Consider the following 21,583-nt stretch of genomic DNA (forward strand, 5'->3'; position numbering starts at 1 on the left):
AAGAGCCACTAGATTGTTCTGGGACTGGAAAACATTAAGCTCTCCTGATTGAATGAAGCTAGAGGTCAGTTCAGACTGGAAGTGAAATTGGTGGCCTGTATCATTTCATCCTACAGGGCCTGTAATGGGGATACTAATTCCCTACGTCCCAAATGAAACTCATTGTGCATTGAAAACAGGGACATGGGGGGGGGAAAGCTGGGCTAAATCCTTTTCCATCACAACTTCTTAATCTGAAGGCACCCTTTTGGGGGATGGATGCCTTCAAATAACCAAAAACCCTGCTTTCACGGGAACAATCATACTTAGCGATTATTATTATACAGCTCATTTCAAGTGTTCAAAATCTTTGGCGTTCCATCATTGCAGGGCATTAGTTAGCAAATGAAGGCACTGCAGTTTCACGTAGCATTTGGAATAGCTGATAATTAACTTTTTGCCCATAACTCTGTCGGTTTATTGCTTCTCCGGCTTTATTGTCTAGACTTACTTTTACTGCATTTCTCAATAGTTTTATTTCCTTATTGTTGTTGTTGTTGTGGATGTGAATGGGTGGAAAGGTGAGGAATAAACCTTTGGAAACCAAGAAATAACAGGAAGTGATAAATTATTCCCATACACTTATAATAATAATTATTATTCTGTGCCATCAGGTCAGTTCTGATCCTTGGCTATCCTTTTCATGGTTCTCTAGGTCCAGAGCACTCAGGGGTGGTTTCCCGTTCATTCCCTTCTTTCAGGGGTGCCCTGGGACTGTGCAGCTGGCCCAAGGCCACCCAGACCACTAAGCTACCCAGCCAGGAGTAGGTAATCTCAGGACGTTGGAGGGTTCCAGACCGTTGAATGAGTGCCGTTCCTACAGGATTAACTTCCAGCAAAGGGATGGGGAATCATGAAAGACTTTCACAGCAGTTATTCTGCTGCTTATTTCACTGGTTTAGGTACCTGGCTACGGAGCCAGAGGTTAGGAGTTTGGTTCTCCATTGTGCTTCCTGGACGGGAGCTGGGCAGGAGTATGACCCCTTCCAGCTCTGCAGTTTTAAGATGATGATGGTTATTATTATTATTGCTGGCCAGATAGCTCAGTGGCTTGTTTCTGGCTGCAGAACGAGAGGTTGGGAGTTCAATTCCCCCGCTGGGCCTCCTGTGAATAGAGCCAGCCTGTGTAGCCTTGGGCAAGGTGCGCAGTCTCAAGGTTGCCCCCAGAAGAAGGGAATGGTAAACCACATTTACATATTCTCTACCTTGGAAGGGTCACCATAAGTCAAGATTGACTTGACAGCACACGATGATGATGATGATGATGATGATGATGATGATGATGATGATGATGATGATGATGAACTTTTGCAGATTCCTTCTGTTTACAATGTAGCAATTCCTTTTTTCTGTGCTTACCTGTATAGGCTGTTTTCCTTTGATATAACCAGCTATTAGGGGGTGGAACAAGGGCCGGCCCAACTAAGAGAGAGTGAAGCTATTGCCTCAGGCAAGAGATGCAGAGCAGTAGCCACAGCTCGTTGGAAGGGAGAAATGTTGGCTACCCCTTCCCCACCAAGCTAGCTGGTTGCTTTCAGGACCAGAGTGTGGACAGTTCCTTCTTAAATAACTTGCTTAAAAAGGAATTGGTAACTTGTTGTGTTTCATACCACCCGGTTCATGCCTTTTTTGCACTGCTTCTTGTTTCCTTTGAAAAACACCTCAGTGTTGATAAGAAAATGGCGTGAAAATTGAAAAACTCCTGATAAAATGCCCTTTAAGGTAACTTAATTAACTAATTAATTAACTAGATATATTACTTGTGATGCCAACAAAGTAACCCCACTTTCATGCATGACATTCATTTTCAAGTGGAACATCATTACATTCTCTCTGCGATGGCGGGCGACTCTTTAACCCCTTTGGGATGTTGTTGGGCTCCAGTTTCCATCAGCCCTAGCCAGCAGAGCCAATTATGAGGGATGATGGGAGTTGTGGTGTGCCGCTAAGCGACAGGCTGCATTTTGTCCACTCGTCTCTAAAGGTTTCTGTGGGATATTCTCTTTCGTCGGCGTGAAGTAATGTGCAGCCTCAAATGGCTGAAGTGAGATTTGAAAAGGATGGCGCCTGCACTTAGCCGCTCTGCTCGGCCAACTCTGCAGTAACCTGCAAATCAGCTGCAATACATTTTATGAGGATTGTTCCTTCAGGGAGAGAGGACATAAATCTAATGACTTTCCCCTCATTTTTTTTTATTAGTAGGATTCCAGATAGAAGGAGAACACAATTACAACCGCTGCATCTTCTGCTAGCTGCCTGTGGCCAACGGCTACTCGTTTGTTGCTCCTCTGGGGCAAAATCAATACCATCAAATCAAATCATCCTCCATTTCCATCACATCACAGCCATTCCCTCTCCTTCGGCCTCCCCTCTTCTGTCTGCGCTTTTCGGGAAGGGGTTTAAGAATCCCTCTTGGATTTCACAGCCTGCTTCCTCTCAAGCTTTTGGGGCCAAAGGATTATGAGTTGTGGAGACAAGTGCTGTTCTTTGGCCCATATGGAAATAATCAAAGCAATCATAAATTATTGTCGGCTCATCCACCCAACGAGTTGCTGAAGCTTTCTCAGCAATTTCAGAAAGGAAGCTGCTATTAATCTGCTGTGTACACAGTGTGTCTTTAGACTCTTGCAACAAGTGCCAAAACACAGGTGATGTGAACATTGTGGATTTTCAAAGAAATGAAACATTTCCCATTTTTCTTTTTTCTTACCTTCTCTCTGTGTCTGCACGTGTGTGTGTGGTCACGTCAATTCTGACTTGTGGTAACCAATTTTGGGGATTTCCAGGCAGAGAATAATCAGAGAAGTGCTTTACCCTTCCCTTCCTCTAGGGGCAACCTTGGGACGGTGCAGCTGGCCCAAGGCTACCCAGGCTGGCTCTTCTCCCTGGTGGAGGCCCAGTGGGGAATCAAACTCCTAACCATGGACCTCACAACCAGATACCTAAACCCACGAGCTATCCAGTCCATTCTTTTTTCTTACCAGAACACTTGAAATATAATCAGGGTGATATCCTTAGCAACGAAGTACTCTGCCGTCAAGTTCAAAATTCCCTTTTAGTCACTGAAGTGGAAGATACCTTTAAAAAGAGACCTTCGAATTTCTCAAGATGTTTTTCTGAGGACATTCCTGAGATGCTTCTTTCTTTGTGATGAATTTCTGAGGTTTTAACTACCATACCACGATGAACCTGTCCACTTTTGTCTGATTTCAGCAGTCAGGCACAGCCAGCCCTGGTTTATATAGTATATAAGAGAGGCAAAATGACACACTCCAAAGGGGAAAGGGGAGGGAATCTCTTGTGGCTGCCCTTGATGCAGGACTGACTGCAGTTTAATAATGTTTGGGGAAGGCTTCCTTCTCAAGAGCTTTGCCCATGAATGTTAGGTGAGGAACTTGGAAGGCCAATCGGCCGCAGTTTTATTTGAAACAGAAAATCTGGGTGATGCCAAGGGACCCAACCTCCTTTCTCTTCTCCTGCGCGTGAGGAGCCTGAAAAGAAGAATCTCACACAGACATTCTCACAGATCTGTTGCACTGAAAGTTATTGCTGTGGCAAATATACAGCACGATGCGCTGTCTCCTCAATGACTGATCGTTCCATTGTCATTACAGTTGTGATAGCTGAATGAGTAAGTGAGAGAAAATATATTTAGGGAATTTCTCAAAGTGAGGAATATTTTCTCCTCGTATGAACTGGCTTGTCACTCATCATCAACTGTGTTGTTATTGTTGTTTTTTCCCATTTCATTACTGTGTGTCTCTCCCTTGGACACGTGGGATTGATTTAAACAAGCTTCATCTGAGCCGCTGACAGCCAACAAATAAATACTCTCCATTTTGTGTGCTTTAGGGAACAAGTTTGCATCTCAGCCCCAGTTGTTATCTCCAGAAGCATGTTTCAGCAGTCCTGTTTCTCAGCCTTGCACCACACAAGAGTTTGGGAGAATTAATTTTTGGACTACAGTTCTTGGAACGCCTCAAGGATTCCTGGAGGTGTACTCCAGGGGGTGGACTATGTGTCTGAGAACTTCTCAAGCTCTGGACAAAAGCCATATCAGACCACAAACCTTCTCTGCAAGAGGTTGCTCAAGTTAGCCATTGGATTAACTTGAGTAACCCAATGAAAGACATTCATTTAAAAAAAAAAGTTGGGATGTCACCAGAGCAACAAGTGAACTGGATCTTCGTGAACCATTGTAATTTCAAACGAATAGTATCCAATAGGTGACAATTTAAATCAATCATTTGCCAAGGTCATTTTCAACAAGCCTGATCCTTTTCTGTGGAAGGAGAAGGAAATATGGAGGGGTGTAGAGGGGTTGTAAGAATGACACACCAGTGGGCATGTGGTAGGGTTCGAAATGCCACAAAGACCTGCTTACAATGAATATTAATAATTACCTATTTTAAAGAATGCTAGTTTTAACATAATCATTTGTTGATTTTAATGCAGAGTCATAGAGTAGGAAGGATTATTAGAAGTCATTTAATCCGTCCCCTTGCTCAAAGCAGGATCTGTGACATAGGATGCAACTAAAATGAAAAGTGTCCATCCCGTCTTCCTTCCGCAAGCAAAAGAGCGATCTCCATTTCCTCAAGCTGCAGATTTAACAAAACTCTCTTGTTTCATCTAACTCGACTGACCTTCCGTTTCCACCTACTCCTTCTTATCCTTCAACCTTGGACAACCCAAGTGTTCTTGGGCTACAACTCCCAGAAGCCTTCACCGCTAGCTCTTCTGGGAAGTTGCAGTCCAAGAAGACCTGAATTTCCCCTTGTTGGGAACCACTGCTGTAGAGCAGTAGTCTGCTCTGTCTGTTCCGTGGTAGCCTTTCAGATGTTTGAAGAGTCACATCGCTTATGACTGGTGACAATTAATTCACAGGTTAAACTGCTTTTTGATGCTACTGTCTCCTGCTACAGTTTTATTATTTTGCTAACTGCGCATAGAAGTGCTAGTGGGTTGGTATATAAATGGACGGACGGACGGACGGACAGAAGGAAGGAAGGAAGGAAGGAAGGAAGGATGGATGGATGGACGGACGGACGGACTGATGGACGGATGGACAGACAGACAGAAATGGCCCTATCTTTTGGTGTGCATGTGTCCATGGCATTGCACCAGCATTTCTTAAAAGTTATCCCGAAGGAAGCAATGTTTCAAAGCTTCTGGTGTGTGCTAATGCACCTAATTGGGGCCTCGGATTCTGCGCGGCAAAGCCACTGATGAAACGAGGCCTCTGAGACATCTCTTTTGGCCCTGTCTCAGCATTTCCCATCAGTGCCTTGGCAGCGCCCTAACGTTTCATGTAACAGCAGGCGGACGTTATCCTGTGACAGTGTCCTGTTCCAATGTTGTCAGCTTTTAATTAGAAAACATGGCAGTCGTGCCAGCTCTGCTGGGTTTGCCCCCAGTGGGGCCCTGCCTGATTTGAGTGGGCTGGTTTTGTGTCAGAGGATTCATGGGGATGCTCGAAAGGGTCTCTTTCATTTACAGTTACAGTTTTTCAGCTCTGCTTTTATTTCCTGGCACTTAATTGCCTTGGCGGGTGACTTAACCGAAGCACTAAGAAATCATCCTGCTGTCATTTGATGAATATTTATAGCAAGGGGGGGTGTTGATTTCTCCATTGATTTACATTGTTTCATCCACACGGACTAACCGAGGGCAGCCATTAATTTTTGCAAAGTGTAAAAGCAGCATATTCCAAATTCAAGAGTTATGTATGAATGCACATAGCAGCATGAATATATTTATAAATAAGGCATACTCTTTTGCCGATGTGGAGCTATTTACCACAACCTTGGAAATGTTCTAGAACAGTGTCAGAATCCCTGAGGCTTCAAATCCATCGGAAGCCAGTCATAAAACCTGTTATATTATTGGGGAAGATGTCCAGTAGAAGGACACACCTACAAATGGAAAAGAACTTCACAGTCACTTCTTAAATTTATGTATCCATAGTGACAAAAGACCAAATAGATGGGCACTCTGGCTCTTGGTTGCTCAGAGAATCAAGCCAGACGACATGCTTAACCCTGTTTACAGAAGAGGTCCTCACTTCCGTATCTTGCATTGATCATACATTGTTTTGTGATTGGTCCTTGGAAGGGCAATATGGACTTAATTTGCAAGTCTGATTGCTGAATCCCATATCTCTGAGTGTCAGGATTTCAGCTGAAGAAGATCTGGAGTCTGAGGGGTTAATTACAGCTGGAGAAAATGCTGGGCAATCAGAATCACAGACAACTGAATCACCACCAGATTCTCCTCCCCCAGTAGCCAGAGTGAGGGATAAGCTTCTGCAAGGACTCATGACACGAAGATCCGAAGCCCACATGAATGCTTCCCATAGGAACATCAGGTTGACCAGCCCTGAGTTTTAGCAGGATGAAGTGTTTAGATGACTGCTGATGCTATAAAATCTGCACCCAGAGGCTTGGAAGCTCGTGGAAGCAATGTCAACACCCTGACTTGCATCCATGCTCCTGCTTATCTTGGACCTTATTCTCTGGACCCTTGGCTTTGGACTCTGACTTCTGACTACGGTTTGTGTTTTGCCTTGGCATTTTGATATCTGCTTTGCATCTTCTGGACTTCTGATATTGGACTGGCTTATTGGACTTTTGCCTGTTGAAACCCCCTGGGAACATGACACTGAGAAAATCACACTGGGTGAAGGGAAATTGCAGGGGACGTGTCATGTCAGGTTCAATCTTGAGTCCTATACTAATGACCCCAAAGCTTTAGAAGACAGCATTTCCTGGAGGGGTTCTCCTTGCCACAGTTTGAGCATAAGAAAAAGCTTTTTCATCTTTGCTCTTGCCATAGGGTAAACTGCTTTAGGAGGAGAAAGAAGTAACTTAAGCAGCAAGTCTCTACACTAATTGGGATAGCCACTATGGTGTAGTAGAGGAACAGACTGGGACGTAAGATTGGGTTCAAATGCCCGCTCACTCATGGAAGCTCACTGGGAGTGCACAACTGGTAAAGCCACTCCTCAGACATTTCACATACCTTGAAAGCCCTACTGGGGTCGCTATAAGTTGGTTGCAACGTGAAGGTATGTAAGAGTAATGCTACACTAATTACAGGCTTACCTCAAAACTTAAGCAAGTTTTCTGCTCAGCTTGTAACTATGCTCCGAACTGTGAACCTTTGCAGTTTGCACTGCCTGGCTCTCTCCTTTGGATACTATCATGTCCATGGACATGCATGTTATGAAATGTTATGGATCTTCATCTCTATGCATGCATCTCTACATCTCTGACAGCTGGGGACGCTATAGTGAGTCAACCCAATGTTTCCAGCTCTCAATACCGTCTGTAGTTCTCACTCCAGCCCTCAAAGTATCATAGTTCTCACTTTACATTTTGTACACTGCAACACAAAAAAGGGTCCAGTTAGATAGTGTGAGCAAAACTGGGTGCTAGTCTGATCCTGTCTCCCCCCTGCAGACTCCCACCATGCTCCAAATTCAGTGAGAGGATTGGGATGTCCAAGGTTTTGAGAAACAGGCAGACATAGCCAGTTGAGGTAAAAGAATGGCTCTCAAGTCTTCATAGTAGCTCACCCCTGAATAAACAATATCAAAAGAAATGCTCCCTCCAGTGGTAGAACAGTGGTCATACAGCACATGATTTTCTTCATCTCTGTATCTTGTATTGAGCGTGGTTTCCTTTGTGATGGATGATTGGAAGGGAAATAATTAATTGCAAGTCTTATTGGAGAAAGAGATACTTCTTAGGAAATCCCATTCTGGTGGTATGGAAATGGGCTAATGAGGATGAGCACACATTACACTTGGTACCCAGTTTGACCCTTACACAGGTATCATTTCAAGCAAGATGGGTGAGCAGATATATCAAATTCACTGTATACCCCCTTTTTTAAAACTTGAAACCAACATTCAGAAGGGGACCAGGATGCCGATCCTTGAATGTGGATGAGTTTGTTTCTGGTCTCTTTTAGTCCACATTCATACAGTTTTTCCATCCTATTTTCCTCGTTAACTTGTGTTGTTCTCCGAACAAATGGCAGTATTTAAACATGTACTTTCGAAATTATTTTCTCACAAAAGGCATAATTCCTATACATGCAGTTCCCTCAATCTGTGCATTTCTAGAAGTCTTTTATCCTAAAATATGTACTTTTATACAATTTTCAACCCACCGAAATCAGTAGTCCGTTTATCTCATTATAGCATCCACACCCCCTCACTGTAGGTGTAAATGCTCTCGGAGTGGTTTTCAGGTAAATAAACAGTGGAAAGAAAGGCAGGCCCTACCTATAGATTTACAAGCTAAAGAAAGTCAGAATCGAGAAGTAAAACCAAGTTCTCCGGCCGGATGGAGTGGCCGCTGGGTAAGAGAGAAAGTCAAATTGAGATGGCGTCTCAGAAAGGCTGGTGGTGGCCCTGCTTTTACTCTCTGGTTTGTCTGAGGTCCGCTTGAATGGCTAACTGCTAGCCATTTCAGTGGCCTATTCTAAGCATGGTTTGGATCTAGTCCCTATGATTATTAGCCGTCAGGGAATGATGATATTTCCCTCTCTGGATCCCTGGGACCCCAGAATGAAAGATGATGTGATCTGAATCTTGCACGTGATTCACGTGATACGAGAGATGTAGAGATGGTCACGAACCACTGGTTTGGTGGTTTGACACAGTTTGTTTCCCATCCGAACAGCTGGTCCGTGGCCGAAGAAGGTGGGGCGAGGCACGGCCACGGATGGGGCAGCTGCTGGAGGAGGCAGGGTGACAAGCCAGCGGTTCATGCCCCATCCCTGCAGGATGGAATTTGCTACTGATAGTCATTAATTTTAAACAAAAAGGGCCCAGAAAATTGGGGGAAAAAGGAATTTGTTTGCTTCAGCTGAGGGGGAAGGGCTCCTTCCAAATGACTTTGAACTTCCAATCCTTTTCCTTAGAGGAGACATTTCTTCTCCATGGAATATTATATATATATATAATTAATCCAGCCAGAGAGAGCTTCCAAAGATTTAATAACCTTCGAACTGCAGAAGCTGGAAGGGACCCTACGGATCATCAAGTCCAGCCCCTGTCAAGGAGGCCCAGTGGGGGAATCGAACTCCCAACCTCTGGCTCCACATCCAGAGACCTAAGCCACTGAGCTGTTTGACCCCTTCCAGGCCAAAGCTGGCAAGCATTTGATTTGGGGGGGGGGCACCAATCCCGTAATATCCCATATTGGCTGGGAACGTCTAGAAGCTGACGTTCAAAAATGACAATTTCCTTAGCTCTGTGTTAGGCAAATGCACATTCCAACTTTGATGCAGCCTGGGGCAGGGGGAGAGATGACCGGGGAAAAATTATGACCTTATTTAGCATGTCTTCCTGTTTCTCTCTCAGTCTCTCTCTCTTTCTTTCTCTCTCTCTCTCTTTCTTTTTTCTTCCCCGCTCCCTTGCCTCCTTCCCTCTCCCTCCAGCCTGTCATCCCAACGAGCCCAACTAGTGGTTCTACCACGCCAACCAGCACCATGGGCCTCGGCTCCAAAGTGGACAACTCGGCTCTCCAAGACGTTTTCATCCTCTCCCCTATGTCGGGACTCTACGGCCCCAGGTACACCTTGCCCGCAGAGGCTGATCTCAGAACTGTAAACTTTAGGAAACAAAAATAGGGGTTTCATCCAAGACTCAAAACTTAGACTCGGTGGACGAATGGGATTTAAATTGGTTCTGTCTAACACTTAAATTGGTTCCATCTAACCCATTGAATTGAGTGTGTCTTACCCACTCTACGTAGGACTAAATTTAGATCCAATTGTGTGTCTTTTTCTCAGCTTCTTCCTTAACACACAATGGTTAATCTAAACTTTTAAAATCTTCTGCCAGTAAATCTGCCTACCTGTCTTTTTTCTTCTTCTTCCTTTAATGCCACTTAGGAGTCGAGCTAAATGATAGATTTTTAGAAGAGGTTCCCCATGCCCGTGTGGGGAAAGTTGTTGGTTTCATCATCGCTTGCAGTTTTTCCCACCTAACTGTCATGCATTTTGGAGTGCTTTGTTTCTGCTCTGTGATCTGTTCGTCATTGAGAGGTGAACCAGAGGCTCACTTTTCAGGTCTGCCACCCTATCCATGATGCCCCACTGGGTATCACAATAATGTATGGCAGGCTTTGTAATTCTGCAGCCATTGGAGAAAAGAGTGATCAATTCTTTGCAAACGTTTGCTACAGATTTCCTACTGGGCCATTCTGTTGACTTCTTTCTCTCTTCCTAGAGATGACATTGGAATTGTGCCTTGCGACGACATGAGCAAATATGGCATGGGGAAGTCAGGGATGAAGGGCTCCGAGTCTCCGAGCTACTTTCTGGAACACGAAAGTGGAAAGTATTACACGTTGATAGAAGGCGAAGGCCATCCGGCAAACTCGGAGTATGAAAGAGGCAGAACGACAGGAGTGCGACGAAGAGAAAAGACGCCCACACATGGTACGCTCACTGGATTTGACCTTTTAAAGTCATTAGTCGGCATGGTTTCCAACCTTCTTAGGCTGATTCATAGCCAGAGTTTGCCCGGGAAACTGTGCCTTCTTTCTGATGTTCTAAGATTAAAAACTGTAACTTCTGAAGGGAATGCCCTGATCCCAGACTGAAGCTTCAGCATACAATGCATTATTATGGATGACCAAGCAGCCACAGACAAGCTCCATCATAGGAACATAAAAGTCTTGCTGGATAGAGGGCAACATTTCATTAAAGTTAACATCCGTTTCTCATTGCTTTCAACTAAAACGCTCCTATACAGCCGAACAGGCAGATCTGTTGAATTTATTTCCACAGATATTTCCATTCTGTGTCAGTTCTGTGTAGATGTTGTATTTCTGTACAATTTCCCCCCCCCCCAGTATTCATTTCATTAATCAGTCCTTCAAAACAAGAGGCCAAGCCATGCATGTGCCCATGCACGCACGCACGCACGCGCACGCACACACACACCTCCCCATTTGGCCTTTCTGTGAAACAGAAAGCTTGGCCAGGACAGGGGCGATGCAGAAAATCTAGGAATTGGGCTGATGATTTAGTAAACTCACTAGGTTTAGCCAAGTGGGTCCAGATTAAAGTCAAAATAATATTACCTAGTGGTTCCCAGTTGACCTGAGGTGTGATATCCAATCCACAGCTGCCTCACCTGTTACTTTAAAGCCACAGCCACCCTCAGGAATTGAAATTCAGTCACATACTCTCTCTAAGCCTTTCGCTCTCATTTGGTTATCAGGGTTACTGGTCACTGACACACCTCCGTGAATTTATCTGGGCAAATTCTTAGGCTGTGACTGCAAAGACAAAAATGTGAGAAGTGTTATAGGGCTGGGATGGCCTGATTCACAACTTTTTCATTGACCACCTGATGCAAAAGCAAATGCAAATCAGTCCAGATATAGTTCTAAACTATATTTAAACGATCATTCGATAGTTTATCCCCCTTCTACTTTTTCCCCCACAGTGGATCCATTCACATTGGTTCATATGGTATGATCCCTTGAAGCAAAACAGAAGAGTGTGTGCTGTGGTTGGGGTGATGGCATGGCAGCTGGGGGGGGGGGGGGTTGGATCCTTTTCAACATTCTTTTTAACATCTTGGTACCAGCTCTGTTGTGCTGGAGCACCTAGACGAAAGAAAGAAAGAAAGAAAGAAAGAAAGAAAGAAAGAAAGAAAGAAAGAAAGAAATTGCCACTCAGCCCTTGTTTACAGTTTGCTAATATAGTTCCTCTATACTGTACCTATGGCAGGGGTACAGGAGAGCTATGTTAACAAGCTGCAGACAAGGCTTTTTAGCCAATTTCCTCCTCCCTGTGTGGCCAGTTAATACAAACCGACCCAGGCAAACCCATATTGCCCACTGTGACTTTACAGCAAGGGGATTTGCTTTTCTCTCACTGTCTAGTCACACTGTTAGGCTGCTGCTTTAGCACACAATAATGGCATAACATTTCTACACAAGACAGGTCGCAGTTCGAGTTAGTTGTTTTCTGCAAGAATTTAATCTCCCAGATGAATTTGGGGGTATTCTCCTGATCAGTAAGACAAATGTTCCCTGAACCAGTCAAATTTATTTCGTGTCACAGGGTCAAATCCATGTGCAGGCAGGCAAATTTGTCTAGTCCATTTCCATCTTTCTTATCTCCAGTTGCATTGTGCGCCACTTCTGTAAGGATTCGTTCAGTTATTTTGTTGGAAAGGATTCACAGAGATGATTGTGCACGTTTTTGAAAGGGAAGCATTGACAGAAGCATGTTTTTCCCTCTCTTTTTTAAACTAAAGCGTACTTTACAAATGTGTGTATGTTTCTTCTGTTTTCTTTTTATCTCCCCTCTCGCCCCCATTTTCAAAGGGTACAGTTGGTAAACATATGATGAGGATGATGGTGATGAATGCATTGCAAGCCTGGATATCTGTAGGTTTGCAGACCAGGCAGTATGGAGCATGAAAGGGGATGGATTAAACAGAATTCCTGAGACCCAGATTAAAGGGGAACTGAATGGGCTTGCACTCATTCTGCCCCACATTCCTTAGCCATCTTGTTGTGAACTATCTATCTCTGTTTTGGTGGGGGCAGCATAAGGTTAGCCATATCCCCAGGGGATGCAAAGGGGATACAATAATTCCTTGCATAAGGAATTATTCCTTCCAGGAAACTCCTTATGCAATTATGCATGATTCCTTCTGGGAAACAGTTGGCTGTTCCTTTCTTTGGACAGCGATTCAGCAGGGGCTGAAACGCAGCCGTACAGAGCAGGATATATGCTGACTGTCCGTCCCAGGTGGCTTACTTGCCTGAGCGGAAGGGAGCACGTTGGGTGTTCCAGAATCATTTCCTTTTCTGTCCTCGGGCCAAAAGAGTAACTTCTTTAGGCTCGGATCCCATTCGAACAGGAGCACCTACCTTCTGCAGACCTTCACAGACATCTAAACGATTGCAGGATTATGTGAATAGGGTTTGCTCCTTTAGGTGTGTTTGGAAACGCTCTGCGGTTGATTGATAATCAATGGCAAGGAGACACCTCGGCTAGAAGCTCATTAGCTTTTGTTCTTGCTCTTTACTTTTTGAATTGCTGACAGAGGGAATGACAATGAATTAGGCACTTGAGAGATGGATGCCTGTGAGGTGCACCTGGACCTTTGTCGGATCCTGTGCATACAGAGTAGTTTCTTTCTTTCACAGCTACAGCAGTTTCCTTGCAACGATCTTTTAATCACCAAGAAGAGAACTACCAAGAGCTGTTGGGTGAAAGGCAGCTGCAAGCTTACTGCTGAGAAGCGAAATACTTGCATCAACGTGATGATCATTTGTAATTTGTTATGTTTCCATGATCTTGTTCCTATGACATATACACTGTTCTTACCAGCTTCAATCATCACAACAACCTGGAAGTAACTTGGACTGAGATATCCTGTATAGGGATTGGCCAAAGAATCACCAGTGAGCTTCTAAAGCTTACCACTGCAGTATGGTACCTGTTCATGTACTGCTCTAGCGCTATTACAGTAGAAGATGCTTTGATCAGAACGCTAGGATCTCGCATGCTGGTCTAGATCTGTAGGAACATCTCCATCCATGCATTGAACTGCTCCCCATGAGGTCTGTCCCTCCCTCCCTCCCTCCCTCCCTCCCTCCCTCCATCCATCCATCCATCCAGAGCATTGCACAATTTGAAATTTTGGATATATATGAAACATAGGTAACATTGAAATGAATTAAATGTTGAGATAATCTTTTTTGACCAGAAGCAGGCTACTTCAATAGTACTATCATGGCCATTTGCTAGATCTTCTTTTGTACATGTGGTAGGGCATGCATCCTTTTCACACACATAAATGCTGCATTGATTGAATTTCTCCACCATCACATAATTTTTGTCTTGTATGCAAGTAGCCCCCTTTGACGTGATTATTCTTTGGTCTTCCAACTTTGCTTCGAAGTCCCATTTCCCCATCCCATTTATTTCAGTGGACAGGGCAGTACCACTCTCCATTCACACCACTCCAATACTGATGGAGATGCTTTCTCCACCGAAATGAATAGGCCAGTCTTAATAGATGTGTTGCATACGTTGGACCTTCCATGCTCCTAACACATCTTGAGATTGCTTTCAGCTACAAACCTCAACAGACTCTAGAGAAGGAAAGAGCCCTTAACAGAGAGGTTCTGTTTGAATTTGGAGGCAGGAGGGAACGATTGGTTAGGGCTGGATAGATTGACAGTCACCCCAGCCCAGAAAGGTCCCACCCTGCCACGCCTTCTACAGGCATCATGCAAGGTTGCAAAAACTCCAACAATGTTATGTGTCCAAAATAGGCATCCCTATGAGGTACACTAGAAAGCAGCACTAACAGGTGGCTAGTACATAAAAGACAATCATGCCCCTTGTAAAGCTTGGGTCATCTGCGCTCCAGCTTACTCCAGATTCAGAAGGAAGGAAGGGACAGTTCAATGCATGGATGGAGATATCCCTAGAGATCTAGACCAGCATGCGAGATCCTAGCGTTCTGATCAAAGCATCTTCTACTGTAATAGCGCTAGAGCAGCACATGAACAGGTACCATACTGCAGTGGTAAGCGTTTTGGACTAGGATTTAGAAGAACCTAGGAGAGATCCCAAGTTGCTTTAGAAGCTCACTGGTGATTCTTTGGCCAATCCCTATACAGTATATCTCAGTCCAAGTTACTTCCAGGTTGTTGTGATGATTGAAGCTGGTAAGAACAGCGTATATACCATAGGAACAAGATCATGGGAACATAACAAATTGCAAATGATCATCACGTTGATGCAAGTGTTTCGCTGCTTAGCAGTAAGCTTGCTAAATGAAGGCAGACCCACCCTGGGGTCAATCTCTATTCAGGCAGGTGAGAGGGCTGGTAATTATATCCAAAAGGACCCCCACCCTACCTGAAGCACAGAACTCAAAAGTCCTCAGGCTGGAGGTGAACACAAAATCCTTGTGATTCAGGAATTAAACAACTGAGGCCTTGCTGCTAAGGGATGTGATATGAAACACCCAAATACAAACAGTACTTCACAAAAGTTGTGTCAGGAGTATGGAACTTCTCATCGCATACCAAACAGTGTTTCCCCGGGGTGCGCTATATGATTATCAGGGGAGAGCAGACCTTAAGTAGGACTCAATGCAGCTACATTCCTCGTGCTCAGCCTTTTCACAGAGCAAGGAAATCTCGTTGGCATGTTGCCTTAATGGTGGGATCAAAGAGAAGCTGGAATAGCTTTCTGAAGTATGAGCCAATAAGACGGATTTGGCTCGCTTTCATAAACTCTGGGCGAACAATGACTTACAGTTAAGACACTGAGTACTTTAGAGCAGTTTCAGGTTCCAGCAGTGGTTAAATTTTCCTCTGGTATTCACATTTGGTGTTTGGCTACCCTTTGTGGAAAAGAATTTGAAGAGCAGCAAGCAGCTTAGGGTTGATTTCTTAAGATTTAACCCAGGCGTTGAATTGGATTTACCTTATTTCCATCAAAGACCAGCCCAAAATGAATAGTCCAGTACAGAGGAGACCAGAACATGCAATGTATATTATTCCAAACACTGCATCCACCAAGAATATAAAACTTTTATTACAAGTATCAAAATGATAAAAATTCCTGTGTTGTGGCAAGCTATGGCAGCTGCACAAAATTTGGCCACTTTATTAGTAATCATAGAATAATGTTGGAAGGAACCTGTAAGGCCATCGAGTCAAACCCCCTATTCAATGTGATCCTGTCTTCTCTTGAGGTGCCCAAAGTAGGACAGCCTCAATTTTCATCAGTTTGGCCTCCAGCGATAGTTCAGGCTTGATTTGATCTAGGACCCACTTGTTCTTTCCGGCAGTTCTGGATATTTGCAAACCTTTCCTCCAGCACCACATTTCTAAGAAACCATTTTTTTCCCTGTTAGCTTTCTTTAGATCACCAGTAGGGGGCGATTTTTGGAAATTAAAGACTCCCACCTTCTTTTTCGTGGCTATCATGACTTGCAGGTAATCTCTTTCATCAAGTAGAAATCAGGGGATCTGTGGGAGGAAATCTTTCATTATGGAAATTACCATCACCAGATTATATTACCAGCAGGAAGAGACTTTCAGTGATTTGAAAAGGGGGAGGGGGTGCAGTCCTTGAAGGCTTATGCCAAATAAAATCTGTTAGTCTTAAAGCTGCTGCAAAACTTGTTTTTACAGCAACAGACATAATACGACTATTCTTCTCAAACGCCTCCTCATGATCCTTTTAGAGATTCTCACAAGCCTAAGTATCATTGTATAAGTCTCACAGCAGTGAATTGCCACTAATTAAGATGTTGCTCACATTCCTGGTTACATGTCACTCAAGTAAACAGTAAGATGAGTGGTAATTAGCATCCATTTGCCACTGACATTTATGCAATTACTCTTACACTGGCATAAATCCCCAACAGAATTCTGGCCATTATCTTATAAAACACTAACAAAATTCGCAATTAAGGAAATTAACACCACCACCCCGAAACCTTTACAACTGTCTGTCTGGGATTTGGTAAGCTTTATCTCCTTAGAATGTGGGATCTTCCTCCCTTCTGACTTTTGAAATTCATCATCTCCTTGGAAAATAATCTAGATTTCCCACCAAGACCACCCACGTGCCCATGCATACTTATGCACACCTACGTGTTTTCTCTCACCATTAAATCAAACAGATGAGCCTGGGGTTTTTCATACCCATCTGAGGGCTCAGCTACTGCTTTGCAGGAACTGGAGTTGCTTCTGGACCCAAAAGTGGAAAAAAAAAAGCTGTGGATTGTGTTGTAACTATTGAAAAACCTTCAGCTATCATTTTCACATGGTACCCCAACATGTGAAGGTGTTACGTTGCCATGTTCTGAGCATCGGCAAAGGAGAGCAGGAGGGGGAACAGAGAGCCTGCAGTCTCCCGGGACACAGAGAGGATGATGCAAAGAAAATACCTAAGGGAAATGTGGATGGAGGACAGAGAGAGAGAGGGAGAGAGAAGAGAGATGAAGTCACTGATGAAATACTGCTTTGCTGGGAAGTAACATGTCCTCCACTGAACTGATGTTGCTAATTTAAGATATATTCGTTTTCTGATCTTTGAAATGTGAGTGGAAGGGTAGATCAAGGAAAAGCTTTTTTTTTCAGGTACAGAGAAATTCTAGAAGCAGAAGGGCGATACAGGAAGATTGTACATAAGGAAATCCTTCTGGTCTTTCTTGCCTTAGGATATAACAAGTACAAATGTTCTCACCCTTGGTGAAAAAGGAACCTGAAATATAAGGGCACCCTAGCAAAGGAATGGCCAGTAGCTGTATGAGACTGAAAACATTAGTCCCTTGTATATCAGCAGCATGAGCAAGACCCTGTTTGTCATGCGTGCAAAAGGTCAAGTATTTTACACAAAAGTGTTTTTCAGAAAAGGGCAAGGTTCTCTGTGCAAAACACCTGATTTTCTGTTCAAAATTCAAGAGTTTACTCTCTCTTTTTTGCACGCACACACAAAACACAGTTTTGCAAATTTCTCACGCCACACTCCAAATCTATGCCAGAATGGAAAATAGGCACAAAACTCTCAGTGTCTCAATCAACAGGGAGAAAACCTTTTTTAAAAAAACGTTATCCTCCAATGTGAGAATGAAATATAAAAATATTTGCATTCCTATAGAACTAAAGACCCTAAGAGGAGCCAAACTACAAGCCTATGTAGCCCATCATCCTTTTTGCCCTGCTTAGCCAGAAGCCCCAGTAGGAAGCCCACAGGCAGGGCAAGAATCCAGCAACCCCCTTTTCAGAAGTTTAATCCTGCCCTTGTTCCCCGGTAACTGACATTGATGCCTGTGATGCTGGAGGTAACCACAACGAACCCTACATTAAGACAGAGATGTAGCATGTGTGGCAGCGAAGTCTTGGAAGAAAGAGGTGCACACTATCTGGTCTGCCCATTTGTCAGTGCTTAAGTGCTCTTAGTCCAGGAGACTTTTGAAAAGAGAAATGGGTGCCATTGCTAATTTTATCCACAATGCATTTCTCTCATCTCCTTTTAAAACCACCCCGACTAGTGGCCATCACATCTTGGGGAAACAGACAGCATTATTTGACTGTGCTCTGTATAAAGAAACGTGTGCTTCTGTCTGTCTGGAATCCTCCATGTTAATATTAATTGGCCAATCTCGTGTTCCTATTAATACGACAGAGGTGGAAGGACTTTTCTCTAAGTGTACATTCGTTTGCAGAATGCTAACCTGGCTAGCTCATGAACATCCATGGGCATTAAGGAGGAGCGAAAAGGGTAAACTCTTTGATGTTATTTTTTTCCCCCCTTTCAAATGCTGGAAGCAATATCTCAGTGTTGTGCTTTTGAAGTAAACAGCTAGTATTGCTGTAGAAATGCGCTCTCGGTTACTGATGTGGCAGGGCTGTGCTGGAACAGAACCATAAGAAATTGAATCATCTTATATTGATCCATTTCGGCTCAATATATGAATACTCTACACATTTCTGGAAGCTTTTCTTCACCCTGGGAAGAGCCATTGATTCTTCTGCCTCATTTTCTGGATGCTTTAGAATTTCTTTTCTCTTCTTTGTGGTAGTTTTGAGCTCACCACATTACCATGAGATGCAGTCTTTGTTATTTTTTTTTCCATTATATTATTGTTTTTCTTCTATCTCATCTGGAGGATACAGGTTGCTCTACAGAGATTTCCAACCTGGGATTTTGGTTGTAATTTTTCATAGTTTGAAGCACCTAGTCCTGCACTTAGACTTCTATGCCTCTTCCCTCTCTGACCCCCACTTTTTTTTACCATCTAGCCTGGGGAAGACTTCTATAGCACTTGAAAGCTTGCACATTTACCAACAATCGAAACTGCTGGGGTGGCAGAGAGGCTCTTTGAATTCAGAGGCAGGAGGAAATGATTGGTTAGTGGGTTGATAGTTGCCTCAACTCAGAAAGGTCCCTCCCAGCCACATCTACTAGAGCAGTGGTCCTCACCCTTGGGTCTCCAGATGTTCTTGGACTTCATCTCCCAGAAATCCTGGCCAGAAGAGGTAGTGGTGTAGGCTTCTGGGAGTTGTAGTCCAAGAACATCTGGAGGCCCAAGGTTGGGGGCCACTGTATTAGAGGCAGAATGCGAGGTTGTAAAAACTACAACAGAATCAGCCATGTTGGTTATTCAGAGACATAACCATTCTGGAAGGCAGGTTTTATGCCACTCCTCCCTGCTCTGTGCCAGTGCATAATTGATCATGGCAAAGTTCATCTCAATAAGTCAACAAAATAAATAAAACAGAGTTGTTCTCATCGCATGCTGCAAGACTGCAATCAGGGAGGAAAAGAAAACCTGGCCTCTTCAAAGCACATAATGACATTTCTGCATTAATGTCATTCTGAATTAATATGGAGCATCTTATTCAACTGGCGAGAAGAGTCAGTGAATATGTGTTACAAATCAGTAAACAGCAAAGTTTGTGGATTCATCTGTAGGGCTGTTCAAATTGAGGCCATTGCCTTGGCTTGGTCTTTCCTTTCCTCCCACAGTAAAACTCAGCAAAATTTTGGAAACAAGCTACTGAGCAGAAAAGGAAAAGAGAAAGAATTCAAGATAGTCACCAACATTTCTGCTTGTTTCTCCCCCCGCCCCTCCCCCGCCAGCTCTGGGTTTATTTTTGGAGGCCAAAGATTGGTCTATGTCTAATGTTTTAGAAAATAACTTCAGTGTTTAAAGCAAGTGGGCCAGAAAACCAAGGCTCAGCTAGCATTTGTTAAGAGTGTGCATGCGCGTTTATGTCGGCTGAGTATTTCAGATGACAGTCAACTCAGGAACTGGAGGGTAGTTTTCTGTGTGCCTTGATGATAATGCAGACTGACAAGGTCAGAAAGATGATCCCGCGTAGCCAGTTTTACAGATCTGCTTCTCTCTGTGTGTACGGTTGCTTCTCAAGCGCCCCCTTTATATATATGTATATATTTCTTCTTAGAAATAAATTGGGGTGTTAAAATATGCAATTAGCGTGCCAACGATGTAAACTTGAAAGGTCCGTATGAATAAAACATCTTTTAAAAGCCTTAGGTTTCAAATCATCTTGATTGCTTTTCTTCCCCCACCCTGGAAATATCCGCCGTTAGTTCAATGAGACGTTGGAAAAAATGACATTAAATACTCATTGCTGCAGCTAACGGCCTGGCCAATTATTACATCAGTTTGTTTATTCTGAGCTTCCCCCACCTCCCCCCACCTCATCCCAAGCAGTTCGTTGGATTACGTGGTTCAATGAGAGACAATCCCTGTGTCCAGACTTTAGAATCTAGAACTGGACACAAAGAGTGGGGAGATCTGGGGGTGGGGGAATGGTGAAGAAAGAAGAAGAGTGGGAAACGGGGCAGGAAAATTGAATTGAACTTATTATAACTGGTTGTTATTTCAAGGACTTTCTTAAATGTGTTTGTTTGTTTACTGCCCAACTTAGTGCAAAGCACTACTATCCATTAACAAAAGACATTAACATCTGTCTGTCTGTCTGTCTGTCTGTCTGTCGGTCCGTCGGTCCGTCCGTCGGTCCGTCCGTCCGTCTAGTCTATCTGTCTACTTTATCTGTCCATCTGTCTATCCGTCCGTCTGTCTGTTTTGTCTGTCTCTCTGTCTGTCTATCCATCTAGTCTATCTGTCTAGCTTATCCGTCCGTCTATCTGTCTCTCTGTCTGCCTGCCTGCCTATCTGTCTATCTGTCTGTGTTTCTGTCTAAAATATTTTTACCCCATAAATATTTTTATCTCCTGAAAAGGACCCAAGGCAGCTTACAGCCTTTAAAAGACAATAGTTGAAAGCTAAAAACAATGTGTACACATATTTTTTAAAAAATTAAACAAGTATTATATAAAAAATGGTCACACTAAAATTAAATCATGTAAAACTAGACAAGGCAGTAAAAGTAACTAATGATGGTGTTCAGGTGAAGTAATACCGAATCCTCCTGTCACCTCAGGGAAAGATGTTATTCAACAAAAGCTCGGTATTCAGCAACCTCTTGAAAGTACAGAAAGATGGGACTCGATGCACCCCCAGAGGGAGCTTGTTCCATAAGGAAAGGGTCACCTCTGAGAAGGCTCCATTTCTGGAAGAAGCCTCTCAGTCCTCTCTAGGAGTGGCCACCTGCAATAACAAGGTTTGCCAAGACCAAGGCGGGCAAGCAGAAGTTCTTACATGGAGGCAAAAACAATTTTAAGGCAGCTACGATGGTAAATTTCTGCAATTGCCATCTTGCACAAATTAGCACAGAAATGGTTCCACCAAGGCAAGACCTCTTCTTGATCCCCGCAGCAAAACTCACCGTGTCGTACAGGTGAGGAGAAAAATATCTACAGTTCCTCATTCTCATGCACAAGAACAAAACAAGCTAGGATGGATCCCCGTAGAACCAGCTATGGGTTGAGTTTCCTTTCGGAATAGAGATGGGCACAGACTGCGGTTTGGCGGTTCGGCCTGGTTCGCTGTGGCACCACAACAGTGTTCCACGGGCACGGCATCCTTCCCTGC

At 43.8% G+C, this 21,583-nt stretch overlaps 1 protein-coding gene across 5 annotated transcripts in view; it reads left to right on the forward strand.

The window, feature by feature from the left end:
* LOC110088228 (connector enhancer of kinase suppressor of ras 2) overlaps positions 1-21,583 on the forward strand; it is a 310,707-nt gene that overhangs the window by 191,012 nt on the left and 98,112 nt on the right. For all 5 annotated transcript variants that reach the window (XM_072981474.2, XM_072981475.2, XM_072981477.2 and 2 more), the window contains 2 exons: positions 9,490-9,623; positions 10,283-10,494. In XM_072981474.2, the coding sequence (XP_072837575.2) occupies positions 9,490-9,623; positions 10,283-10,494 (346 nt within the window). The remainder of the gene's footprint in view (positions 1-9,489; positions 9,624-10,282; positions 10,495-21,583) is intronic.

This window comes from Pogona vitticeps, chromosome 11, assembly GCF_051106095.1.
Source record: "Pogona vitticeps strain Pit_001003342236 chromosome 11, PviZW2.1, whole genome shotgun sequence".
In the NCBI taxonomy this organism is placed as follows: Eukaryota; Metazoa; Chordata; class Lepidosauria; order Squamata; family Agamidae; genus Pogona; species Pogona vitticeps.